The sequence below is a fragment of the Melospiza georgiana genome, chromosome 4 (genome assembly GCF_028018845.1).
Source record: "Melospiza georgiana isolate bMelGeo1 chromosome 4, bMelGeo1.pri, whole genome shotgun sequence".
Classification (NCBI taxonomy): domain Eukaryota; kingdom Metazoa; phylum Chordata; class Aves; order Passeriformes; family Passerellidae; genus Melospiza; species Melospiza georgiana.
The window spans coordinates 75370875-75391662 of NC_080433.1; the positions used below are offsets into that span (position 1 = coordinate 75370875).

General features: G+C 48.2%; 1 protein-coding gene across 5 annotated transcripts in view; it reads left to right on the forward strand.

The window, feature by feature from the left end:
- The window catches only part of PRR5 (proline rich 5), a 57177-nt gene extending 40909 nt beyond the window's left edge, over window positions 1-16268 (forward strand). For all 5 annotated transcript variants that reach the window (XM_058022956.1, XM_058022955.1, XM_058022957.1 and 2 more), the window contains 2 exons: window positions 12142-12280; window positions 14997-16268. In XM_058022956.1, coding sequence (XP_057878939.1) covers window positions 12142-12280; window positions 14997-15538 — 681 coding nt within the window. In that variant the 3' untranslated portion in view covers window positions 15539-16268. The remainder of the gene's footprint in view (window positions 1-12141; window positions 12281-14996) is intronic.
- Window positions 16269-20788: the final 4520 nt, after the last annotated feature.

Genomic DNA, 20788 nt, shown 5'->3' on the forward strand with positions numbered 1-20788 from the left:
TAGAGACTGGTGTCTGGAGAGAGGAGAGGAGCCCCAGGGCGAAGCTGGAGCATGGACCTAAATGTGTAATGAGCCATCAAGGGATTGACAGGGACTGAGCCATGAGCCCAGCTGCCTTAGCAGACACCAGGGACTCCACACAAGGCAGTGCCAGTGCAGAAACCTTCTTCAGGGAGATGGTCTGAGGCCTCAGCCCCTCTGAGGTGTGTTAGCAGACACCAGGGACTGCACACAGGACAGTGCCACTGCAAAACCCTTCCTTATGGGGAGGTTCTGAGGCCTCAGCCCCTCTGAGGTGTGAGGTGAACTGCCCCTTCTCCATCAGCCTTCAGCAGCTGACAGCTCTGAAAGCTTCCTGTGATCATTTAGGAGTCAGTGCTGGCTGGGCAGGATCTGGCTTTGAGTGGATTCAGTGCTGGGCTGGCAGCTGAGTTCCATCCTGATTTCTTCTTTGCAAATCTGCTTTCTTCAGCAACCCCAAGTGTTGACACTGTGGATGCCCAGTTTAGGGCAAAGGGTCGCATCCATTCTTGTTGCAAAGCTCTTCATGGAAATCAATAACCAAGTGAGAGGGAATTTGCCCCTGGGTGTTTATTTCTGCATACTTTGCCTATGGTTCCATGGTGGGGATGGTGGAAGTCTTTTCTTGGCAATAGCTCTGCTAATCTTGTGGTTTAAAACCTAATGGGAATCATGGGAAAAGGTCAGAAGAAAATCTGGGAATTAGCTACTTACATTCTTAGTCGTGTTAGTGAGTAGTTGGAATTCAGAGCAAAGACTTTTTTCTGAACTCAAATGTCGTGTTAAACAAAATCAAATTTTATACATTAGTGACATCATGGAATTTTCTCAATGTAGTCAAACTCCATTTGTTAATACGGCTGGAAGAGAGCAATTCAGCTGTCCAGTGAGCACATGGTGGTCTTGTGGGCTTTGATTTCCTGGACTGAGACATGGTGTCCTGATGGGAATGTTGCCTAATCCTGGTTTGTGACCACTGTGAATAGCTCTGCCATAAGAAACCTGGTGACTGGAGGAGACTCCCATGGATAGGAGATCAGCCAGTGATAGCATCTGGAGCAGGTGTTGAACTTAGTGCTGAGATTGCCTGTTTCTGTCCTGGACAGCCCCGTGCAGCTGTGGGATGTAGGTAAGGAGTAGCTCATGTTCTTTAAGGCAGCAGCTGTAATGTCAGAGGTTGGAGTGCACCACTCTGTTGGACTGGATTAAAGTGGCAGAGCTTTTGGAATTAGTGCAGGGTGCATCTGGTGTTATGTTTTGGCTTCTCAGGGTGCAGGGGAAAAGCTCTGTTACTTTGTCAGGAGAAGACACTTTCCTTATGGGACAGAAATAGAAATTTTTTAAAGAGGAAATGGAACTGCTCCATTTAAAGAAGCAGAGATCAGTTCTCAGGTTAATTATTAGACTTGGGTTCTGCAATTCAATAGAGCTCCTTCTCACCAGGGCTGTAACCTGGTGTAATTACAAACCAGCAATCTTTCAGCAAAGAGAGAACTCTGGGAGGAATAACGTTCGTGTTCTGGCAGTCAGGGGTAGCTTTATCGGGACTTGCAAGAAGAGTGCTTGTATCACTCACACTGTGAGCTGCCAGCACAGCCTGCCTCAATTACAGAGCACAGACTGCAATGTTGATCCTCTGTGGCTGCTCACAGGCAGCACAGGCTGCAGTGCCTCCAGGATGCTCCTGTTTGAGCTCAGGAGCAGAGTCATGGATGAAGGAAGGAAAAGAACTAACTCTGCTTTTCAGCTCTGAATGATGCACAGGAGCTCAGGCTGCTTTAAATGAGGCTACTGGAGAGAGGAGGGGTGAGTGGAGGAAGAGTTTAGAAAAGAACTTTCTGAACCAAAAAGCAAAACTATCCACTATCCAACCTGCTTCCCAAAGTATGTTGTCGAAGATTACCCTGGCTGCTGAAACTGGAATATCTTATCTGCAGGTAACTCTCCTGAGGCCTGAGAAAGCCAAAAGAGAGGAATTAGAGAGTGTTCACCTGCATCTTTCAGTTAACATCAGATTATTTGAATTCACAGAACCTCTTAGAGTGACCTGACATATTTGCACAATATCTCTTGTGCTGAGGGAGGAGGCCTCACAAACATAACACAGTTATCTCTCATGCTGGGGGCTGAGTCCTCACTAAATACAGGCTCTGAAGGAAAAAATGAAACCTGTGGTTTCCTCTGTGTCTCTCTGTGCCTCGTTTGAAGTTCCCTACCCATTGTCTCTCTCTGTTGAGGAAGACAAAATGAGCTGCCCAGTGTGACCTTTTTGTTATTTCTGCAAAGTTCCTTCCATTTTAAAGGAGTGGAAAAGTGCATTGCAGATCTGAGAGTAAAATGCAGAGGGTGCTGTTCTTCCATCCCAGCAGCCACATGTGACACTAAGGACAGCACAGTGGTTAAAAACAAAATAATCTTTGCTATCAGAAAGCTGCAGCTATGGAGGGGCTGTAGCACCCTGATGCCAGTTGTAGTCAGTTCTTTATGGCCACAGGTTTCCACAGCTGGTGAAAGTGCTTTTGGGAAGTTTTCTTACTAAGTCTCTCAGACCTGAAGCATAGGTTGAACAAAGTGGTGTGGGTGTGAGGTTTCCACATGCTTTAATTTATCTTTATATTTGTCTGAGTTCCTGGTTTAAAAAACACAAAACGCATCAATCAGTAAATAAATGTATTGTAGAGCTTATTTAAATGTAAATCACCATATCAAAAACCTGTACTTTTTCTGGGTGGTGCATAAATTGGGATGTTTTCTTCCTTCCTGGTGGAAGGGTGGTTTGTTGGTGTTGTTTGCATCATCCCCATGAGGTGTCAGGTAAGAAATCTTGCAGCCAGGACACAAAGGGAAGAGCCCTCTGTGGCATTGTGTTCACACGTGCAGAACTGAGAGTCTGGCCCTCACCATTCATGCTGCAGAGTGCTTTGTAGGTACATTTAATTTTGTGCATTATTCTCTCTTTTTCTAGTTTGTTTATTGTCTCTATCAGCAAGTGCAGTTTGCAGCAGTTAAATTGACACAAATTTGTTATCGTGGAGTGAATTTGTATTGCTGGGATTTGTAACATGGCACAGCGTCTGATGAGGAGTACTTGTCACATTTGATTTTGAGTTTGTTCATGTTGCTGTGTCTCTAGGGGAGGTTGGGGGCACTGGTGGTCACTCCTGACCATTCCTGACTGCTGGGGTTTGTTCAGGAGTAACTCCAACACAGCCCGTGCTTCTGCACCACAGACCCCGATAGTTATGCACTCGTGTGCACCCTCCTTGTAACTAAGGACAGGGGAAGGCCATTGCCACCTGAAAAGAGATTTTATTTTCAGATCCAGTACTCTCCAAAACTAGCTCTCAGCATATTTCCAGCACCATGTGTTGTTGCCAGTTTTGTAAACTTAGGCAGTGGAAAAACAGGGAAGCAACATAAAAAGATACAGTTCTCCTTTGATAGATGTGAACCTGTCTCATGCACACCATGTCACAGTAATTTAAATGTGCATCTTGTCCCTCATCTTTAGCAGAAGGATGGGGGGGTTTTTTGGTGTTTTATTGAACACAACTATAACTTTATCTGCACCAATTAAACACAATTATTTTTGAAGGCAGTTTGCATTGTCCAGATTCCCTTTGGGTATTACAGTCATGGTGCATTTTAAGAGAACCTCATATTAGGTAAAGAATCACTTCTGCGAAGGATAACGGTTACTTAACCAAAGGTGCATCTTTGGGTAGAGTTGGTTAAACTAAAATAAATGTCTTCTGGAATTTGCCTCTAGTGATGAAACCAGTTGGTTAAAACCAGTACAAGTACATTGCTGGGCAAATCCTTAATCCCTACCAAAGTAAGAGTGAAATCAGTGAAATCATTCTTACCTTGAATTAGTGTGTTGTTGCAGACCCTATGACTTTGTTGAGTGAGAGAAGGAGAAGATTTTAACTAATTGCATTCATCTGTACAGATTCTTTTGTGGACCCATTTGGGCTAGTAGACTAAATCTGGCATAAAAGACAGCATAGAAATTTGAAGTGTTGAAAAACTCTGAGCAGGAAGTGTTCCCACAGCGCAAGAATCCTTTGAGTCAGGATGCTTTAACACTGTAATTCATGAGTTGTCTACAGGAGGAATAGAAGAAAGTTAATGCTTTCTATATAGAAAGTTAATGCTTTCTTTGCTATAAGAAAGTATAATACTGCTGTATAAATGTGTATAATACTGGAGGGTTTGCTCTGCAGGACTGACATCCTGGGCATTGGAGGGGAGAGAGCCCAGTACAAGAGGAGTCCTCCTTCTTGTGTGTGAGTTCCTACAGTGGGTACAAGAGGGAGATCTTTGAGCTTTTCCTCAGAGTGCTGTGCATGGCCACTGGGGATGGAGGTCAGTGAGCAGGAGACTCCCAGGACGATGCAGTGTGCTGCAGTGAGAGCAGCAGCTCCTCTGTGCTAGGGGAAGGCTTCAGCTCTTGGGCAACACCTGCTGCTCCAAGAACCACTGTGATCCTGTCCAGAGCATGTGCTGGATGGGTTCAGACAACCAAACAGTGCTTAGAGCAAACTAAAGCTGTGCAGAGCTGGCAGCAGCTCCTGAGGCCTCTCCTCAACCAGGTAAACCATAACGTAACTCGCTGCCACAGGTTTGGCTGTGAGCAGTCTGTGATTCTGTCTGGAAGATCGGTGCAAATTCGGTGATTGGCTGTGAAGTTTGTGCATCCATCTCTTCTGAGGAAGATAGAGGGCTGCCGATCTGCATCCTGAATGTGACCCACAGTGTACCTGGGAGCATGTGCTGTGCTGCATGTGGCCAGGACGAGTGACCCACCTGTCTCCAGCTTGTCTCCATGGTGGTTTCCTGCCTGCCCTGAGGCAGGGCTGGTCAGTGTTACTCAGGTTCCAGAAGGCTGGGATGCAGTGAAGGAGGGATAACAGGTACTCCTGTAAGGGCACTGGTTTCCAAATGCCTCATTCCAAATGCAAGGCTGCTGCTCTCTCTTTGGCCATGCCAAGCAGCACATCTTGCTGTCTGTGTGCTCACCAGGGTGTGCAGGCTGCACTGCACCAAAAGCCTCCACCACCAGTGTTGGATGAATGCTGTGTTTTCACAACAGATAGTACTCTGCGTCTGCCTTGTGACTTTTAATTTCAGTTTTCTGTGGGAGCGTCTGGGCAGTGATTGTTATCCAGTGTGTGTCAGATTATCACCATTGCCTGTGTGTCTCTTTCTGTCATATTGAGTTCTCCTTTGCTCTGAGGACTCTGCTGCTTTAAAGCAGAGAATAGTAACATTTCTTGGTTGTGTGCCTGTGTGGTTAGACAGGGCAATGCATGAGGCCAAGACCTCTGCTTTCAGAACTGAGCCTGTAAATGCCTCTGGCAGTGTTTCCTTTCACAGAGCACCAGCATTTTGTGGTAGATAAGGGTGAGTGCAGCCATCACGGGTGCCCCTGATGTCCCCATGTGGAGGATGCTCCAGCAGACTGAGATCCAGATTGTTTATCTGGCCATGAGCTGAGCCATACACGGTCACTCCTTGTCTGTGGGCAGAGGGCTTTGCTCTCTGTTCCATTAAGTTACCAAGAGCGATCATTGCTGAATTACTTTGTTAAATAACCCAGAAGTTTGCCTTTTCCTCTTTTCTTTACCGAGTTCAGAAGTTGCAGCAAGCCCCAAGCCATGCTGTGTCTTTTACTGGCAGGGCCTGGGGCTTGGGTCTGCAAGGTCTGCTTTGTTTGTTCCCCTGGGTCTGGAGGAATACAGATTTTATTTATGTTTTATTTTATTCTTTTTCATTTTTTTTCATTTAAAAGCTATGGAGCAGTTTATCAGTTGAAGCAGAAGACAATCCTTTGCAGCAATATTACTCATGTACACATGCTGATCAACTGAAGTGTTAAAGCTCCAGGTGAGTGCTCCAGCCTTTAATCAATGGCCAGTCATTTATTCAGCACATGCACAAGCCTCAGGTGGGCATGAAGTGGCTCCTCCATTGCATCCAGTTTTAGGGTACCTTTAGACACTAGAGATACTTTCCAATGTATAATTTATTAGGTGAATGGTCTGCTAATAGCCTGTGCTAAAGAGGAATGTGAAAAGCAGCTGGGCAATGCTGCTATTTCTAGGTGCTACAGGTGGTGGGTGCTGATAACCAGAACTGGAAAACACAGAACCTGTGACCTTTTATCAGTACTGAGTGAAACCCTGAGTTACTGCTGGTCAGTTAAAAGCTGTTTGGGTGTTCAGTAGTTGTTGATGATGATATTCATGTACAGATGAGGCAGTGTGTATGCAGCTGTTGAGCCAGAACTGAAGCAGCCTCTGGTAAAGGTGAATGCAGAGAGGAGCTCAGCAATGATGGGGGCTTGTTATCAAAATAGGTTATGTTTCTGGAAGCTTTACAAGTCAGGTAGCCTGTGCCTACATACAATGTTAATAAGGGCTTAGGGGTATTTTTTTGTCAGAATTTATGTACATTTAAAAACAGCATATAAAAGGTTAAAGTAATGAACATTGAATATGTTTTAAGGTTATCTTTGAGAGGGACCCTTTACATCCTTAAATGCCTGCCTGAGGTCACCTCTGCTTTAGGACTTTTAAAGAAATCCTATATCCAGAAGAAATTCTTCCCTGTTGCAGTGGTGAGGCCTTAGCACGGGTTGCTCAGGGAAGCTGTGGCTGTCCCGCCCATGGAATTGTCCAAGGCCAGGCTGGATGGGGTTTGGAACAGCCTGGGACAGTGGAAGGTGTCCCTGCAGGGGATGGCGTGGAATGGGATAAGCTTTGAGATCCCTTCCAACCCAAACCATTCTCTGATTCTGTGATTGTACATACTGAAAAAGGAGGCTGTGGCCTTATGTGCTCAGGTACAAATCCCCCAAGTTCTATTATTCTGAACATTCCTGTTTGCTCATTTATTCTTCCCTTTGTGCTTTCACAAGAAGCCCTTGTGCCCTCAAAAGCTCAGGAGGAGTTTGTAGTTAGTTTACACAATTAAGAGATGGAAATCTGGGCAGTTGGGTGCATCCCTGCTTGCTGGAACGGTTGTGGATGTGACTTACAGGGTTTTGTTCCTAAATACAAGAAGAGTTTTATTCCAGTGCCACACTCAAGCGTTGCAGTGGGCCCCGTGCGTGCGGCTGGTCCAGCAGATGGGGCATTATCCTCATAAAGGAAACAGAGAAATAACTGTAGGCTTTAGGGATGGGGCCCTTCTAGAGTGCTTGCATGTTTACAACATATAAAAACATGGGGCAATGTGGTCATAAAGTAAATGTATAAATAACCTGTAGGCTTTAAGGATGTGGCCCTTCTGGGAGTGCTTGCATGTTTACTTATAAAAACCAGTCATGCATAGGCCCCTTTTAATGCATTTGAACTACTACAGGAAAACTTTGGTTTCAAAACCATTTAATTAAGGCTAATGAAGTTTAGGATTTGGGTACTTTATCTCATGCAGTCATACCTGTCTCTGTTCCTGATAGGTGCCTTCCATATTCAGGACTGCGATCCCCATGATGCCCACGCCTTCAGAGCAGGACAGACTCTTGTCATGATATTACATTATGATCCTTTCCAAATGCAAGCACACTGAGGTGACCCTTGTTGGGTTTTGGAACAGTGTGATCAGCATGAGGATGTGATCCAGCACTTCCTCTCTTCCAAAATACTAAAGTGCTTGCAGATATTTGATATTGAGCTATTTTGGCCCTCAACTGCAAAACAAATAGGTTAGGCAAGGCCTTTGAAAGGAATTTAATAGATACATCCCACAGTCATAGAGAAGCATAAAACTCTTCTGCTAAAATGAGACTAGGTTTATGAAAGGCCACAGTTATCTTTTAAAGTAAGTTCTTGCCAGTCTGCAGAGCAAATATTGCACTAAAGATACGGGTAGAATTTCTGTTTTACTGGTAATGCTTCAAGTTTTATTTTTTCTCCAAATTGTGATAGAGCTTCTTGTAAGCTAAGCATTCAGCCTTATGACTTTGGCTTTATTGCTTCATAGCAAAATACTGAGATAGTAAGGCATTGAGCGGTAAGTACAAGAAGAAGCATAAGCTGCTAAAATAACAGCACAATATTTCATTATCATTATTATTATTACTATTTTTTTATGACTTTTAAGTCCTGTCATCATTTTTTCAGAAACAGTTGTGACACAAATACCCATCCAAGTTGACTTAACTCTAAGGCTAAATTTGTTTGCCTTTATAAGCACCAATCACTTAGAAATTTGGGGAAGGGTCTAAAAAGGACTTTGTATAGAGACCGATGTAGGTGGGTGTACAGATGTCTGTACATACTCAGCCATCCATTTATCTGTCCTTACTTGCAGATATATGAAACATTTATAGCTATACTTTCCTCCATTCCTAAGCCTCTACTAGAAGTACTTTTCTACTGAATTTGGTGTTACACAAACAGGCTGTTGCACGTGTGGCACAGGAGATAGGTTAGAAACCTCTGGTGGGGAGACAGGAGTTTAAATGCGCTCTTGGGCCTGGCATGTAAATCAAAACAAGCTTCTTGCAGGCTCCCAAAGCTTGCTCTGAGCCTGCAGACACTTCTCTAGGCCACGTGGGCTGATTCATAAATAAGCAACATTGTCTTTATATCATATGGAAAGTTTAGACTGAGAAGGCTGAAATTGTCCTTGCTACACTTTGGGATGTGCTTGTATTTGGTAAGACAAAGGCCTAGAGGATGCTTGTCATTGAGAATCACATCAGGAAGGAAGCAGGAAAACTGCTGGTTTGTGGGTCAGGACGGGATCTGCACCCTGGTACTGCTCCTGCTCTGACAGGAGCTCCACAGCCAGTAAAAACTTTAAGGGGTTGCTCCATCAGCCCCCTGCAGAAAACCTGTGAACAATGGTCACTGCAGGAAGGATGTCACAGGTAACAGAGCATGTTTGTGCCAAGGCACGGTGCAGGGTCAGCACTGGCTCCAGTGAACACCACATATTTTATGAGTTTTCAGTATATGTTTTTAAAAGTATCCCGCCTGCGGCCGGGGAGCCCTGCCTGTGGGACCGCCCGTGCCTGTGGGGCCACGCCCGTGAGGCCGCCCGTGCCCGTGGGGGCGGCCGTGCCCGTGGGGGCGGCCGTGCCCGTGGGGGCGGCCGTGCCTGTGGGGCAGACAGAGCCTGTGGGGCCGGCCGTGCCTGTGGGACACTGCCCGTGGGGCCGGCCGTGCCTGTGGGGCAGAGCCTGTGGGGCCGGCCGTGCCTGTGGGCCAGAGCCTGTGGGGCCGGCCGCGCCTGTGGGACACTGCCCGTGGGGCCGGCCGTGCCTGTGGGACAGAGCCTGTGGGGCCGGCCGTGCCTGTGGGACACTGCCCGTGAGGGCGGCCGTGCCTGTGGGGCAGACAGAGCCTGTGGGGCCGGCCGTGCCTGTGGGACACTGCCCGTGGGACACTGCCCGTGGGGCCGGCCGTGCCTGTGGGCCAGAGCCTGTGGGGCCGGCCGCGCCTGTGGGACACTGCCCGTGGGGCCGGCCGTGCCTGTGGGGCAGAGCCTGTGGGGCCGGCCGTGCCTGTGGGACACTGCCCGTAGGGGCGGCCGTGCCTGTGGGGCAGACAGAGCCTGTGGGGCCGGCCGTGCCTGTGGGACACTGCCCGTGGGGCCGGCCGTGCCTGTGGGGCAGAGCCTGTGGGGCCGGCCGTGCCTGTGGGGCAGTGCCTGTGGGGCCGGCCGTGCCTGTGGGGCAGTGCCTGTGGGGCCGGCCGTGCCTGTGGGCCAGAGCCTGTGGGGCCGGCCGCGCCTGTGGGACACTGCCCGTGGGGCCGGCCGTGCCTGTGGGGCAGAGCCTGTGGGGCCGGCCGTGCCTGTGGGACACTGCCCGTGGGGGCGGCCGTGCCTGTGGGGCAGACAGAGCCTGTGGGGCCGGCCGTGCCTGTGGGACACTGCCCGTGGGGCCGGCCGTGCCTGTGGGGCAGTGCCTGTGGGGCCGGCCGTGCCTGTGGGGCAGAGCCCGTGGGGCCGGCCGTGCCTGTGGGGCAGTGCCTGTGGGGCCGGCCGCGCCTGTGGGACACTGCCCGTGGGGCCGGCCGTGCCTGTGGGGCAGGCACAGCTCACACCCCACTGCCTGCACCTCGCAGCCACTCCTCGTCCTGCTGGCCTTAATGCTGCTTTCCCTCTCGGTCTCTCTCTCCCCACTAGACTTTTCAATTTTCCTTCCTCTTTCTTTGTCTTTCTAGCCCTCTTTAGTCGGTCAGCTTCTTTTGTTGTTCTTGGTTTTGGTTACCAAGGAACACTTCTCATGTGTAAGGTTGTCTCAGTTCACTTAATTTCGTCCTAGACCATCCATTTTTAAAAGAACTCCTCGCAGTGTGCAATGCAGCGGGGTTCTTTACCCACAGCTGATATTCAGCTACTTGTCTTTCACAAGTACAAAAAATACTAAAATGGTAGAAAAGTAAATAAAGTTCTGTAGCAAAGCCTGGCATGAGCACTGGCTTCTGCCCTTCATATATGTCATGTTTAGTTCCAGAGGTATTTAGTGTGGGAGCCTGCTGCGGGATGTCCCCAGCCCTGGCCTTTGCTTGATGTGCTCATGATGGGTTTGTGAATATGTGGTAAGGTAGTAGGCATGGTGCCTTTCTGAGGGCTTGGCTAAATCCCAGCAGATTTAGAAACCCTGAACAGATCTCAATAAGCCAGGAATGACTTGGAAATAATACATGCACCTTCATTAAGTCTTCTGAATTATTCCAGTGTTAATTTTACCTGGAGGAACAACTGTGGGCTCGTTCTATTGTTCCTTTGATGTTTGCAAGCTTTTGGATCCACTGGATATGTCTTTCTCTTCACATTTGTATTTGTGGCTGTCCCAAAGCTTTTCAGGACATAGCACATCACCAAAGATCATTATTTGTTATTTAAAAACTGCTGTACTGGAATTGAAATTCTGTCCAAATGTGAATTGTCTGTTAGCCATTATTCATTTTTCATTCGTAAACCTTTATCGAGTGATGAGGCAGGGCAGCGAGCAGGGTGTAGAGTCAGCCATTCAGAAACACATCTGAGAGTCACTCTGGACTCTGGCTGGTGAATCACACTGAGCTGTGAACACATCCTGAATGTCAGGATCCTTTCACACGCTGAAGGAAGTGTTGCACCTTTACTCATCTGCTCTTTATATTGCTCTCCGGAGCCTTTCATCCCAATTGGTTTCTTTGTACAGTAGCTCAGGAACACATCATAAAATCTCCTAAATTCTGGCAGAGTACTCGCTGAGTATGGCATTTAGGATCTTAATTCTGCGACATGATGTGTTGAGCACATGGGAAATGTGAATTTGCTCCATATTGCAAGAGGCGTCCTACTCAGGAGTGTAGAGGGCTCTGCTCAGAGCACATGGAGCACACGCTCTGCAGCTGTGAGATGAAGGGAGAATGCAATTCTGCAAAGTTTTCCTGTCATCTCTGCACCTCTCTGGCTCTGCTCAGAGCACATGGAGCACACACTCTGCAGCTGTGAGATGAAGGGACAATACAGTTTTGCAAGGTTTTTCTGTCCCCTCTGCAGCCTAACAAGTGTGCTTGTGGGTGGAAGTGCAGAGTTAACAGCTAAAGGCTAAACATTCTGGCTGTGGATGATTCTTACCATGCTGATTACAATGTGACTTTTGCCTGGAACATGATGGGTGCCAGGGCATGGATGAGGAAAGAGAACAAATTTCTTTACTGTAAATATTGGTTGTTGAAAATATCCTGGAAGTATTTCTGAGGGTTTCCGTTTCAACTTTCTCTTAATGCTGTTGGTATTGCTGAGATGGCAGTGACACCCTGTGGTACCAGATGCCATCATTCAGGAAGTCACTGTAAGATTGCAACAGCAAAAAGTCCGGGGATTTAATTCCTCCTTACAGATCATGACTCTGTCCTTCCCTGAGTGCTGTGCACTAGGTAGGATGTACTTTGCTGGATTTACATGTCCTGGAGGTGGCTCTGGTCTGATCCACATCTCTTGGTTTTACAGAGGAGGAATCAGCTGTAGCAGCACACCAGGCTCACATTGCAGGGCACCTTTGCTTTCATCAGTGAAAATGCTCGTTCTGCTCTGCCTGCCCAGGTGAGCCAGGAGAGCTCGTGATTGAAGAGGCAGTGCTCATGCTGGGTGTTCGCTCTTTTTCAGGGGGTCCATGAGTCCAAAGGTGTGTCTGAAGATTATTTGAAGCTGGAATCCCTGCTCCAGAAGGTTGTTTCTCCTTACCTGGGCACATACGGGCTGTACTCCAGTGAGGGACCCTTCACGCACTCTGCCTGTATCCTGGGTAAGGACAGTGCACACTCACTTGGCACAGCACACAGAGCTTCCCAAAACCTTCTCAGAACCTTGCTCCACGTAGGGCCATGGCCTGCACCAGAGGTGCTGCCAGTACTCACATGAGTACATCAGCCTTCTTTTTTAACACCATTCTAGGTGCAGAGTCACAGTGAAACTTGCAGTGGCAAAAGATGGAAACATTCAGTAAAATTATTCAAGAGTGTTTAGCATTTCCACTCTACCTTTTAACAAGAGGGCTTCAACACAGGATGCTTTATGGACAGTGAGAGGAAGAAGCAAGAGGCCACTTTTAAAGTACTCAGTAGTTCATTTTCATGAGTGTTCATGAGTACACAAAGATTGTAGAAGGCTGTTAAAATTAGGGAAGAGAGCCGGAGTTTGTCTTAGAAAAGACCAACATGTAAGCCGTCAAGCATGTAAAAGCTTTCTGCAGAGTAGAAGGTTATAAGCTGTTCTCCATCCCAGTGGAGGTGAGCAATACAGAGTGGGTCTTACACAGCAGTGAGAATTCCTATTACATGGAAGGAAAAATCTCTTTATTTCCCATACATTGCTCCTGGAGATTATTGACTCTTCCCTGCTGAGAAGCTTTTTACCTGTCAGAAACATCAGCATCCATAAGGAGCAAGGGGGAAACATGGGCTGGCCTGGTGGCAGCTTGAGTTCCCTCCAGCTTAATTTCTGATTCTTGGAGCTCTGGAGCCTTTGGTGACTTCTGTGATGGCAACATTTAGCCAGGATGAAGGTGCAATATCCTACATACCAATGCAATTTGGTCAAAATACAAGGGAGATACTACCAGTGTAAATGACAAAGGAAATGGGGTAGTACCTGAGTATTCTATTGTAAATACTGGCATGGTCTGATTAAATAGAGCAGACAGAAGGGAAGATCAGTTCAATTGCATGTTCTCTCTGCAGTCAATTCATCCTGCTTGCCTGTCAGAAATGGTCAGTAAAGCAGTTGTTTTTCTCTTGGAGCTGGATGGCAAAATGGTTGTGTTGCAGCAGGTGTTCAAGACACAAATGAGTTTTAAGTGACTAAATATAGGCTGGTTATGTCCTGAAAATGGTTCAGGATTACTGCTTTGTGTTCACTGCTTGCCATTAAAAGACCACAAGCATTTAAATGGAGCCTCAAACTGACATTTTCTAAATACTAGCTTTTGTATGTCAGGATAGAAAAAATGCACCCAAAGAGAACAAAGCATCAGTGAAAGGAATTGTTAGCAAATAAATGTCTGAGTACATGACTGCATAAGATAGGGAGGTTTTGGTGGGCTGGGCACTTCCTCTTGCTGTGGTCTGGGTTGTAGATGTAGCAATACTCCTGAAATGGGGTTCACTGTAATCACTGAGCCTGTATACTCCTGAAATTTCCTGTATACTCGTGAAGTGGGTCTGACTGCAGTCACTGAACCGGATCCAAGGGAGCTTAGTGTGCAAGTGGCTGCTGCTTTTGAACTAATTCTCTTCAACTATTTTGGTAGCATGTTGTTAGCAGAGTTCATAGCCCTAGGAACCTTTTCTCATTACCAGCTCAAACTCCTAACAATGAAAAAGTCCAGAAAGGAACTTGGATCAGATGATTTCACTGCTGAGGCAGACACGGCTGCAAAATGCAGTCTTAAATACAGAAACTGGCTTTTTTAGTAGTACAGCATGTGATTGGAATTTGTGTCTAGGTGAGCACATAACTGCACAATAGCATGATTTGAAGGGATTGGAATATGTTTGAGGGAACATGTACCAGCATCCTGATTTAAAGCAGACAGGTTATTTGCAGTAGCTGTGTGACTTCCAGAGGGTAATTTGATCCCCTGCTCCAGTTGTGCCTCCTTCATGGGATGGCAAAGTGAGAGCAGCAGGAAGAAAGCTCCAAAAGTGAGACCTAATTCCAGTACCTGTTATTCACACCACCTTTTCTTCTGATAGCAGGAGTAAATCTGAGCACTGAGACTGCTCAGAGTTAGAGTGGTGGTTGTTTTGCTCATGATGCTCATTTCATTCACACTGCGAGGACGTTCCAGCACTAAACTAATGCCAGAGAGGGAGCTCAGTGCTCACTTGCTGCCATCTGCTGCCTATTTTTTTGAAACTCCCACTTGGTTAACAGCATTCAAGCAATTGCTGCTGGATTTAAGGCAGATTTGCGCCCCCAAAAGAGAGGTTTCTGTGGGCACTGCCCTCTAGTTAACATTCTCAGTCACTCTTGGTGGTCTCCCCCATGTGGTCTCTGAACTTTGAAGGGTTTTCCAGAATCAGTAGAAAAACTGCCTGTCTTAATCCTCATGCTCCAAATTTGAAGAGACTTTATTTTCCCAGGATGAATGGAAAAGTTAAATTTCAGCTACTAAAAATGTTTATAACCCGAAAAAGAACAGAATTTCACTTTCTGTTCCTGTCTAAAGGAGGTCCTTACAACTATCACCTCTCACTGTATTTACTGTTTTAGTTCAGCCACTGAAGGTATGTGAATATAAGGGAATCTCAGTTATCATTTGTAAAGATGGATTTGGGGTCTACAGTATGCTAAAGAAATCTAGGCAATCTGAATCTCCAAAATCAGCAACTTCTTCTAGAGAAGTTTCATTGCAGAAAAGCTTATGAATAATCAGGACTTCGCATTTCCTTTGAACACTGATAGTTAGGAGTACCATCCCAGGAGGCTGTGCAGGTGTGACTGTGGTTCTCTGTTCACAGAGAAGCGGTTCTTCAGGCGCTCCAGGTCGGGGGAGATCCTGGCCAAGAACCCTGTGGTGCGCTCCAAGAGCTACAACAACCCGCTGCTGACGCCCGTGGCCGAGTACGACAGCGAGAGCGCGGCCGCCAACGGGGCGGGCATCCGCAGGCACTCGGTGTCGGAAATGACCTCCTGCCTGCAGCTCCAGGGCTACCCCGGCCTCGCCCCCATCACGGACAGCGGCTCCAGGGGCTCCGTGAAAGGCTCGCTGCCCGGAGAGCCGGAGAGGCCCGGCGCCGCGCCGGGGCAGTGCTCCAGCAAACTGGGCACGGCCGAGCCCCAGAAGGGGCTCTTCCGCTCCACTGGCGACCCACACAGCTCCTTGGAGCTGGACACAGACACTGCCTTACTGCCAGCTCCCTCCTCCAGCCCTGAGAACATGGTGGATCAGATCTTGGAGTCCATCGACTCTGACTCTGAAGGCATCTTCATTGATTTTGGCCGAGGCTGTTCCAGTTCATCGGCGTACAGTGTGGATGTGAACAGGCAGAGCATTGTGTGAAGGATGTTAGGAGACAAACTCTGGAGTTCAATGATATATGACAGTTACCAAGACAGTGTGTTGGACTGTGGTCAATACAGCTCCACAAACTGTGGGGTCTAATGATACATGAAAGTTACTGAGAGGGTGTATTGGACTGTGGGCAATACAGCCCCACAAACTGTGGGGTTTAATGATATATGACAGTTACTGAGACAGTGTGTTGGACTGTGGGCAAGCTGTCTGTGCCTGGGCAGATTTCAGGCAGATTGGCCAGGGCACCATGGCTGTACTGAACACACACAGTTTGGTTATAGCAGGTGGGAATCTGCTGAGGGGGAAGCAACTCCAACTGCCTTTCCCCACGCCTGGCACCCTGCAGATGGATTTCCTGTTTCTTTATAAACCTAGGGGATCACAAACTCACAAGTGTCTGCTAAAATGCTGTTAGTGCAGCTGGCAGTGATTGTTTAGGAAAACAGCTCAGCAATAGTTGTGCTCACTTCTGATTTTCTAAAGAGGTTTCCTGCAAATGGTAGGTTGTTCTCTGAAGTGAAACACCTCAGCCAGAGGAGAAACAGCTCCTTTAAAAACAAACAAACAAATACAAAAGGCTTTTGGCTTTCATGCCACAGAATACAATAATGAAGAAGTCTCTTTTAATCTTTTTCTTGTACATCCTTGTATGTACTCCTTTGCCTAATGGTGACTTGGAGTTCTTGAAGAAAGGCAAATAAACAGAAATTTGCTTCCTGATGTCACACAATGCCCAGTGTCTCCTTTTCTGTTTCACTGTGTCCTCAGCCAGTACCTTGTGTCTGGGAGGATTGTCTCAAAATTGGCTTCCAAGACCAAAATTCATTTGCTCTGAATGTGGCACTTGGAGAAATCTGTACTGTCAGCTCCTGAAGCATCTGTTGTGTGGAGAGATTCCACCATGTTTCAACTTCCTTGTTTCCTAAATAAGTGAAAATCTGGCCTCTCAGGAAAATCCTCAGTATATATTTATATTCTTACGGAAATGCCGTAATGCATCTGCTGTCAGTGACGGTTTTGGGAAGTGCGAACCTTGCAGCTCTCCTTATCCTGAGCACACCCAGCCCTTGGATTCTCTCTTGCGGTAACACAGTGGGTAAGAGCTGGATCAGTGGTTTTGCAGAGGATTGGTGCATGTGCTCCCAAGGTGGAGCAGAAATTCTGCTGCACAGTCCAGTTTTGGTCAGGGGTTTGCAGTGAAATCCTGCTGCACAGTTTGAGCAGGGGTTTGCAGTGAAATCCTGCTGCACATCCAGGTTTGAGCGGGGGTTTGCAGTGAAGGCAGCTCTGTTTTGTGTCTCTGCTTTGGTGGAAGGAGTCAGTCGATGCCTCCTGAGCTGGATGCCATCATGAGCCTTCACTCACAGGGAACTCTTGGAAAGCACAGGAGAGAGTGGAACTCCTGCTGAAATTGGCTCCAGTACATGACAGGAGCGATGATTCCCAAAAGTGTCCGAGAGTGGTACAAGCCACCACGCTGGCACCATCAGTCCCTACCCTTGTTCTTTCTGACAAACACTGCTCTGTCTCCTAAATTATTTTTGTATTTGGAGAAAAGGAGTGTCCACAGCCTTGTTCTAAGGACGCAGTGCAGGGAGGAAAAGGTAAGATTCAAACCCTTCCATAAAAATATTACATAACCCCAAAGGAAACAAATACAGTGCCTCTACACACCTTCATCCCTCAAGGAACTTGAAATGCTTTAAGAGCCACGAGCATACCTAATTACTGGGGAATGGTTAAGCACAGGTCCAATGGAGGAGAGAAGAGACTGCCAGGACCCTTCCCACTGCAGGTTTTGTGTGCTTAGTGCCTTCTGCTCTGATGGAAGGCCTTGGTCTCCAGGATTGCTCTGATGGAATCCTCTGCCATGCTGGCAGTTAACGAGCTTTTCCCACCTTGCACACATGGAGATAGTGAATAAAGATCCTTCTCTGTTTGTTTTAGAAGATTATTTACAGACTGGGTTCAGGAGTGTGAATGCATGAGAGAAATTCTCCTATGGCAAAGGCATAGGAAAAGGCGAGAAAGGCAAGAAAAAAGGGAAAAAAAGGAATAAAAAAGGCAGGAAGAAAGGGGGAAAAAAGCCAGAAAAAAGGTAAGAAGAAAGGCATGAAAACAGGCAAGAAAAGGAATAAAAAAGGCAAGAAGAAAGGCAAGAAAGAGGCAAAAAATGCAAGAAAAGAGGCAGGAAAAAAAGCAAAGAGAAAGGCAATTAAGACAAGAAAAAAGGGGGAAAAAGCAAAAAAAAACACAAGAAAAAAAGCAAGAAAAGGGCAAGAAGAAACGCTAAAAAAGGCAAGGAGCAAAGCCAAAAACAGGCCAAGAAAAGGGGAAAAAAGGCAAGAAAGGCAAGAAAAGAGGCAAAAAAGAGGCAAGAAAAAAGAGAAAAAAAAAAGAAAGGAAAAAGGGCAAAATGACCGCAAGAAAAAAGGCAAGAAAGGCCAGAAAAAAGGGCAAGAAAAAAGGGAGTAAAGGCAAGAAGAAAGGGCAAAAAGAAAGGCCAAAAAAGGGCAAAAAGAAAGCCCCAAAAAAAGGGCAAAAAAGCCCAAAAAAGGCAAGAAGAAAGCCCAAAAAAAGGGCAAAAAAGGCAAAAAGAAAGCCCAAAAAAGGCAAAAAGGCCAAAAACTGGCCAAAAAATACAGGGAAAAATGCCAAAAAATGGCCAAAAAAGACAGGGAGAAAGGCCAAAAAATGGCCAAAAAAGTCCGGCAGAAATGCCAAAAATGGCCAAAGAAGGCAGGCAGGCCCAAAAAATCAAGAAAGACCAGCCAGAAAGGCAAGAAAGAAAGGCCAGAAAAACAGGAGCGAAAGGCCAGAAAGGTAAGCAAAGAAAAAAGGAGGGAAGAAAGGGATGGCACTGTCCAGTGTGGGATTGGTGCTGATTATCAATTCCAGGCTGTGGCTGTAAAACACCCCTGAGGTGCCATGGAGCTCCATTCCTGGAGGTGAGGTGGGAGGTTCACACCCAGTCATTTCCTGCCATCAGTGAGTGCAGATGGCAGCAAACACATCCAAAGCACACAGAGCAGGAGCCCTTAGAGGAGAAACCCCAGATCCTGATGGCAAAACGCTGTGAAGGCTGAATGCTGCATTGAAGGGTGTGCTTCCTGCTTGCTCTGGGGCTGATCTCTGCTCATTGCTGGGTTTTGTTTTACCTGGAAGGGCTCAGGGCAGGCCTGACCACCAGAGTCGCTTGTGCCTACACAGGGGCACCTGCTGTGCTTTATGGGCTGTTCATGTATTACTCTCCCATCCTTTCTGTGCAAGACCTTTTTAGTGCTGCTTTTTCAGGCACCCTGTAGTGTTCTGGAGAGATGAATTTTCCTTCTGGTTGTTCTTTGTACTCAGCTTCCCTGACACAGTGAGACACAAAGATGTGTGTACAAAATTTACCACAACTTTGCATGGCCTGGTGGGCAGGATCATCCCTGTCTCAATAAATGGGAGCAGCCCTGTGCATTTCAGCTCAGGTAGATAATTCCTGCTGAGAGGGAATTGCTGGAGCCCTCTGTCAGCTGGAGGAGCCTCTGTGGCCTGAGGTCACAGTTTGTGGGGTAGAGCCAGGAATGGGTGCTCATGGCCAGGGGTGTGAGGGGTTCGAGTGCTGTGACACACCCTGGACTGTCAGTGCTAACACAGGCTGCTCTCTGCTTCTCTCCCATCCCCTCAGAGTGCGTGGTGGCCTGTCACAAGTTTGTGGAAGTCAATGCCCTGGGTCTCACCGTGGCTGCCCTGAGCAGCTATGACCCCAGCATGAGAGCGGCGGCGTATTTTGTGCTGGCCTCTTTCCGCTGCCACCTGGACGGGGCTCGCTGTCGGGAGCAGAGCCAGGTGAGCAGTGCCAGGCTGGGCTTTGGGGAGCAGAGCCAGGTGAGCAGTGCCAGGCCAGGCTCTGGGCTGGCTCTGGGGAGCAGAGCCAGGTGAGCAGTGCCAGGCTGGGCTTTGGGGAGCAGAGCCAGGTGAGCAGTGCCAGGCCAGGCTCTGGGCTGGCTCTGGGGAGCAGAGCCAGGTGAGCAGTGCCAGGCCGGGCTCTGGGCTGGCTTTGGGGAGCAGAGCCAGGTGAGCAGTGCCAGGCCAGGCTCTGGGCTGGCTTTGGGGAGCAGAGCCAGGTGAGCAGTGCCAGGCCAGGCTCTGGGCTGGCTTTGGGGAGCAGAGCCAGGTGAGCAGTGCCAGGCTGGGCTCTGGGCTGGCTTTGGGGACCAGAGCCAGGTGAGCAGTGCCAGGCTGGGCTCTGGCCTGGCTGTCGGGAGCAGAGCCAGGTGAGCAGTGCCAGGCTGGGCTCTGGGCTGGCTTTGGGGAGCAGAGCCAGGTGAGCAGTGCCAGGCTGGGCTCTGGGCTCGCTCTGGGGAGCAGAGCCAGGTGAGCAGTGCCAGGCTGGGCTCTGGGCTGGCTTTGGGGAGCAGAGCCAGGTGAGCAGTGCCAGGGTGGGCTCTGGGCTGGCTCTGGGGAGCAGAGCCAGGTGAGCAGTGCCAGGCTGGGCTCTGGGCTGGCTCTGGGAGCAGAGCCAGGTGAGCAGTGCCAGGCTGGGCTCTGGGCTGGCTTTGGGGAGCAGAGCCAGGTGAGCAGTGCCAGGCTGGGCTCTGGGCTGGCTTTGGTGAGCAGAGCCAGGTGAGCAGTGCCAGGCTGGGCTCTGGGCTGGCTCTGGGGACCAGAGCCAGGTGAGCAGTGCCAGGCTGGGCTCTGGGCTGGCTTTGGGGAGCAGAGCCAGGTGAGCAGTGCCAGGGTGGGCTCTGGGCTGGCTCTGGGGAGCAGAGCCAGGTAAGCAGTGCCAGGCTGGGCTCCCTTTGGGGAGCAGAGCCGGGTAAGCAGTGCCAGGGTGGGCTCTGGGCTGTCTCTGGGGAGCAGAGCCAGGTGAGCAGTGCCAGGCTGGGAAGCATGAATGGAAGACTGGACTCGGGAATCAGGATGGTCTTCTTGGGTTTAAAAAGCCTGAATGGCTTTTAAAGGCATTTATATCAGACCTGGTTTATTTTTATTACCCTTTTTGTAAACTGAAAAACAAACAAAAAAACCAACCCTAATCCATTGCTGCTGCGGCCACGTGCAACACAAACCCATCTTCCCTCTGCCTGGAACAGGTGAGAGATGGAACTGAACCCCAAAGGATTTTCAGCTCAGTGATTATCCGTGAGTTTTATTGGGAGCTCTCAGGGAAATCTTGTTCTTTAGTGTGGCTGTGAGCGTGGTTGAGCAGCCAGTCTAGACCTGCAAACACAGCAGTGCTACAGTGAG